Source organism: Staurois parvus, unplaced genomic scaffold (genome assembly GCF_062004578.1).
Source record: "Staurois parvus isolate SC_StPar_1 unplaced genomic scaffold, SC_StPar_1.0 ptg000561l, whole genome shotgun sequence".
NCBI classification, from domain to species: domain Eukaryota; kingdom Metazoa; phylum Chordata; class Amphibia; order Anura; family Ranidae; genus Staurois; species Staurois parvus.
Window position 1 is genome coordinate 5,021,666 of NW_028318357.1, and position 6,319 is coordinate 5,027,984.

Sequence of the window (6,319 nt, forward strand, 5' to 3'; positions counted from 1 at the left end):
AAATGTCAATATTCATCATTGTTTGTAAGGTTTTTGAGAATCATTATAAAATTTGGGAAATTACCCAACATGCACCACACACCTGATTGGCCCTGTATGGTCACTTTATTAGCTGACATTTACTCATAAAAATTATGTCAAAACTTATCCTGTATAATTCAGATTTTACTTTATATTATTAAAGCTTATATTATTAAGGAAGAATGCCAATTTGATAACAAGTTATTATTTTAATTGGTGAGCTGTTGGAATTGCTTACCGTTTATCTTTTACCTTACAATGTTAGAGCTACAGAGCCGAGCACTCTTGAAAATTGTGTCTGTGCTCCCCTCTCCACACATTGTGTTGATTAAAAGTATGTTACTGTAATCTTGTATGGTATTATGGAAATTGGTATTTTTTCCAGTCTTAAACCTATTCAACTATAACATTCTGAGATTTGTAAATTACAAAGAGTAATAAGCTATGCCATTTCTAATTTTAAAACATTCTTTTTCCTGTCTGACCTTTTCTGGTAATTGGGTAACAATAATGGGAGGTTTAAATTTGTAGGCTTATGAGCTGGGGTAAGCTGAATCATGTTCCTTTTGACTTTAATATTATCCATAGTCATATGTGGCTTCTCTTTTGAATGTCCCAAGCTTTTTACCATGATAGTTTTTTGCCGGGACATCGGGAAAAGTGGTGGCCTTGTACCATGGATGATAATTGGGGTAGATCCACTTTTTGCATGCTGTGATGATGTCACCCAAGAAATTCTTTTAGTAAAAGTCTCCCTAGGAATGGGTTGTCTAAGTTTTGGTAATGTTGACTGATGTGATGCTTCAAATATTACTAGATGTTGGCTTTCTTCATCTTGATGCTGATAACAGTCATTTGGAATTGTCCCATCTGCCGATATGGGGTCTCTGTAATGTGGGCCTTGTTTTGAGAATGGAAGTAAGTCATCAACTTGTCTATTAAGAGGCATTGTCATTGCCTTTTCAATGTGTGAAACTGATGGGTTGAAAGTTTGTTGGATTTGAAATTTGGCAGATTGATTTGCTTTACTTTGAATTGAAGTTTCTTGTTCTGCAAAGTGTGTGATGTTTTCTGGCAGTTGTTCTTGCCGATTTAAATCTTTATTACTCAAGGGAGTTAATCTTGCACTAGAATCAAACTTCTGTTGCCTTGATGAATCTGGGGGCTCCAGGTAAACCACCTCTCTCCCTGCAAACTTTGAGGCTAAAATAAGAGAAAATAAGGTTTATTACCTAATGGTGTACACGCAATATTTATATAAGTATAAGTGCAAGATGTCTATTCTGTAATTAAAAATAGATGTATTAATTAGATAATGACACTGAACAATAACTATTTATTTTCATAACTGAATGATGTTATAGAACCTCTAATAATACACACTGACATTTTTAGAAGAATAAAGAGATCATCCCAAACACACTGCAGGCTCAGCACCACACCTGGACTGGAAGTGCTGCACTTCCACACTCATTGTTAAAGGACAGCTAGGTGGTGGACACCACTCTCATTTGTGTTCTTTTCCAGGCAGCTACACTTTTCTCTTCTGTGTCCAGGTAAATGTTCTTGGCTCCTTATTTTGACTTTTGTGCCATCTCTTTTATCACTATATGTTACTGAAAATTCTTCTTTTATACATTCATTTACAGTTTTTCCCTTTCAAATGTTGTTGATATTTTAGTTTTTTTTTTAATTCTTACCTCTCTCTATTTGTTCTTCCTCACTTGCACTCCTTACTTTCAACATGAGACATATTTACTGTACATCGGACATACAAAATTGGAGAGGTGGCAGCTTAAAGGAGTTATTTTAGCACTTGTTTTTCTTTTTGAGCATAAGAGAATGTGCTTTAAACATAGCTGTTATATGATAATTTCTCAAGGGGTCCTTATCAAATAAAGGTTGTAGAGATAACTGACAAGTTTGTACATATGCATTTTTTCTTAGAATATACTGTCATCTGATGTGTTTCTTGGGGATTTTTCAGACAACTCTAATTGTACCCCCATAGATCAAGGTATCATCTTGACAGCTATCATAGACATCACAGACCTTCTACCTATCCAGCTTCAGGAATTTATTGAGAATGCACTGCAGCCTCCATTTGAACCAAGGTTCCAGTGCCCTCTGGACATGAAGGATACTCTTCTCAGTTTTGCAACAGTTAACTACTGTACCTTCCAATGAAAGTGATTAGCAAGCAGGAAGAGAAAAATGCTCCTCTGGCTACAGCTAGAAAGTACTACTACATCCTAAAGAAGAGAGGGCTTTATTTTACCCCTAAAACCAAAACAAACTAACCAGAGATGACAGAAAAATTAAGTATACAAATAGGTTCTCCAAGTTTTAGCCTCTAAGTACACCTGATTTCAATGTGTTCTTTACAATAAAGACAGTCTTGTAAATTTATTTTTATTTACCTGATCAGATTGCAGTAGGGACTATTGTGAGATGTGCCTGCTACTGTACAGTGAGCAGACCCCAACCCCAAAAGCTGGTCATGTACATCAGCTTTGTCTTATTTGCCTTCTTTTTCCAAAACTTTGTCTTTGAAATGTATTGCCAAAAGGATCTCTTGGTCCTTTAGGCATTCCTTTCCCTGTATCCTTCCTTCCATTTAAATCTAAAGATGTTTCTGAAGATCTAAAGAAGGAAGGAGCCTTGATCCTCAAAACCCTTTTTGGTAGGTGCTCCCATTGATGAGAAATCTGTCTATGGGGCCACCTTCACCCAGGGTTGAAAAAGTAAACTTTTATGGCTTGGATAATGAAAGAAAAAATGCAAACCTTTAAAATATATCTAGATGTCACTGAAGTACAAATTAAATATAGATGTATATCCACCAATCATCTAAAATCCAAAGGACTCTTTTGTCAGCTCACTCATTGGGCACATTTTTGGCCTAATGGAGAGCAAATATTGGTTTAGGTGAACTAAACCATTCACTATTAGTTGTGTGCTATTGCTATCTCTGTATTATACTGTGATGTATCATACTGGTACAATGAAAATAGTCCTTTACTTAGTCTGTATGATAGAAATGATAAATATAAAGGCTAGAAAAGTTCAATCTGTTAACATTATCCAGAGTTTCTAAAGGCATTCCTGAAGAACAACTAATGGGTCATTTTTTTCCAGGTGCACTGGTATGCTAACAAATAATTAACATTAGTAAAATAAGCACTTATTATTTGAAACACTAGATAACATGTACTGTAAGAAGTACTTGAGGTCAGCAGTTGGGAAATATTGTTATAAAATCTATTTGCCATAATAATCTTTAATATTATCTACAATAAAAATACCTTTCAGAACATTTTCTTGATTATCTAATGTTATAGCAATTTCATCTTCTTGAACAGCTTCATACAAAACAGGACTCTTTATATTTTGAAGTTCTTTGTTTTCATTTTGCACAGTTGCTTCTTCAAACTGAATATCATCATTCTGATTATCTGTGCACCTTGTTGGCTCATTGCCATGGTGTTCATCCATTTCTCCATTCTGTGAATACAGAGTAATAAAATGACATATGCATATAAGGAAGAATTTAAGCTAAAATTTACCTTACACGCTTAAGATTTACATGAAGGAATCACATGTTTGAATAGTGTAATAATTTCCCACAGGGTGACTCCAGTGCTCATCAGCAGATCTATATCATTACTAGACCTAGATCTAGACTAGACTAGATCTGTATCATGCTCTGATGGCCTCCTTGACAAGTGACCATAAACACTGAGACTCATTAGTGTACCTTATGCGATTTCTCACTACAAAAGTAGGTGGTTGGCAGTCAAAAGGTTTGGTTTGGTGCAGGGGTGGACTGACCATTTGGAAACTCGGGCACTGCCCAAGGGCCCGGGGTCAGTAGGGGGCCCCATGAGATGCCCCTGGTACCTTTTTCATAGGCTTTTTTGAGTTTGGGCAAGGACACAGGGGCCCCATGATCCCCTCTTGCCCGGGGGCCATATGAGTTGTCAGTCCGCCCCTGGTTTGGTGCTGTAAGCATTGGATGCAGCTTTCAGGTTGCAAATAGAGTTTCACTTTTTTGTTATCTAACTGATATTGATTCAAACATGTAAAACACAAATGCAGGATGCTCTCCTGCATCTAGTGCCATTCTGAATGCAGCCTTACTGCATGTAAAAAAATGCCTTTAAATTTAGGTAAATGCCAATGTTAAAGCTGTCCGTAAGGTTGATCAGCACAAGGAGTGCAACGGAAACAAAAGATGTTTTAAACACAGTACAGTAGAGGATGAATGGTTATTGCTGGCCACTTTCTGAAAATGCTAGTTTCTTTGGATCTTTTATTGTACATTCCAGACCCAGAACAATCATGCAGGAAATAGTGGATTCCTTAGCACTGAATTTATTGAATCAGTATTAGAGCTACGCAATTTCATTTTTAAGGAGGGGTCAACAATAGTAGCCTCCAGATTTTTTTTGGGCAAGGTTTGTTTAACAGGAGATTTTGCAATCCCAGGACAAAATCCACTAAACCCGAACATAGTGATGAACCTAATTGAAGTCTATGGGAGCCAAATCCTGTTAATTTTTGAGTTTTGAGGGGAAGCCCCATGCCCCCCCAAAGCACCTTGTCCCCATGTTGATGGGGACAAGAGCCTCTTCCCCACAACCCTGATTGGTGGTTGTGGGGGTCTACAGGCAGAAGGCTTATCGAAATCTGGAAGTCCCCTTTAGCAAGGGGGCCCCCAGATCCCACCCCCCATGTGAATGAGTATGGGGTACGTGATACCGCTACCCATTCACAAAAAAATGTGTAGTGTAAAAAAAGGCAGGAGACAGTCTTTGAAAAGTCCTTTATTAAAAGAAGAAAAATAAAAGAATGTCCTCTGAAGTAGATCCAACGTCAATCACAATGCCCGCCGCCGACGCTACCCAAAAAAAGAGAAAAAAGGCTCCGCTCCCGATGCTGGCTCTTGTCCGTCTGACTGCTCCGCTAGCTTGACAGTTCCTAAATATGTAAGGGGCTGGGCCACCCAGTGACATCACATGTGTGGCCTCACGTCCTTGTGACATCATTAACCCAGCATGCCCTGGTTGATGATATCACAAGGGGCCGGATCACACACGTGATGTCCCCAGATGGCCCCGCCCCTTTCCTATTTAGGAACTGTCAAGCCAGCAGAGCAGTCAGATGGCCGGGAGCCAGCATTGTGAGTGGAGCCTTTTTTTTTTTGTTTTTGTTTTTTCGGTATTAGAATCTGTAAGCCCCTTTAGAATAAGAGTATCCCCTCTTCCCCCCATATCTCTTTTAAGGGACATGATATTGAAATGAGACCTGTGTTTCCATCAATATAGGGACAAAGTGCTTTACCCTTAAAGAGAAAAATAAACAGCCTGTTATATCCCTAAAAAAATCTACATTCCCCATGTTAATGGGGAAAAGGGCCCCATCCCCACATCCTAAGTCCCCCCTCCAAAGGATATGGGGGTCTGCAGGACATTTTTTAGAATCTTTAAGTTCCTTTAAGAATTAGATGGCCCCCAGATATTTGGCCCACCTTGTAGGTGAATGATTCTCATTCACCAAAAATGTATATTGTGCATAAAAACACCCACACAATTGCAAAAGTCATTTAAGGAAAACTAAAATACCTCCCTGCTGTAAATCCAATGTTAATCGTGTTGTCCAACAATGTAGAGCCATGGAAAACAATTTTAAAAATGACAAACAGTACCGTACAATGTTCCCACTGATATGATAACCCACCACTACTTCCATCACAAGTGACAGATCCATGGCTGACTGCTGTATGTTAGCAAACTGGCCCAGATTCCTGGGTGATGTCATTGACCAGATATGATCATTTGATGTCACCCAAGATCCCTGTTTACAAACCAAAACAAACCAGCCGGTGATCCGTCATTTACATACTGTAGCACTTCTGCTAACTAGTACTAGTGTTAGCATGGCAATTGTGCTACCACTGCTAAATGAAAGATCCATGGCCTTTTTCTTTTTATCTCCCAGGATTCCAGACCAGTTGGTTGGCATACAGAAGTCAGGCAGATAACTGTCATTTGAGATGGAAGTAGTGGTGGGTGAAGATTGTAGCGAGTTATGTTGGCTGGTCAGCATTGTTGGTTGTTGTTTGTTGTGACATGGATCTATGATGTGATTGACATCAGATTTACATGGGGGGGTCACTTGTTAATTCGGTTTGTAATATAGGAAATATTTTTCACAATGTAGGTGTTTTTATTGGTTATTTACATTTTTTTTCTTGGGCCTACTTTTTCTAAAAGGGGACCTCCATGTTTTAATAAGT

The 6,319-nt window shown here is 38.4% G+C and overlaps 1 protein-coding gene across 1 annotated transcript; it reads right to left on the bottom strand.

Moving 5' to 3' along the window:
• Positions 1 to 210: 210 nt before the first annotated feature.
• Positions 211 to 3,521, bottom strand: LOC149450896 (uncharacterized). Its single transcript, XM_089691288.1, has 2 exons — positions 3,327 to 3,521; positions 211 to 1,224 (listed from the first exon to the last, which is right to left on the bottom strand). Exons 1-2 carry the CDS (start codon positions 3,514 to 3,516, stop codon positions 464 to 466), a joined length of 951 nt encoding a protein of 316 aa, XP_089547414.1. The 5' UTR covers positions 3,517 to 3,521; the 3' UTR covers positions 211 to 463.
• Positions 3,522 to 6,319: the final 2,798 nt, after the last annotated feature.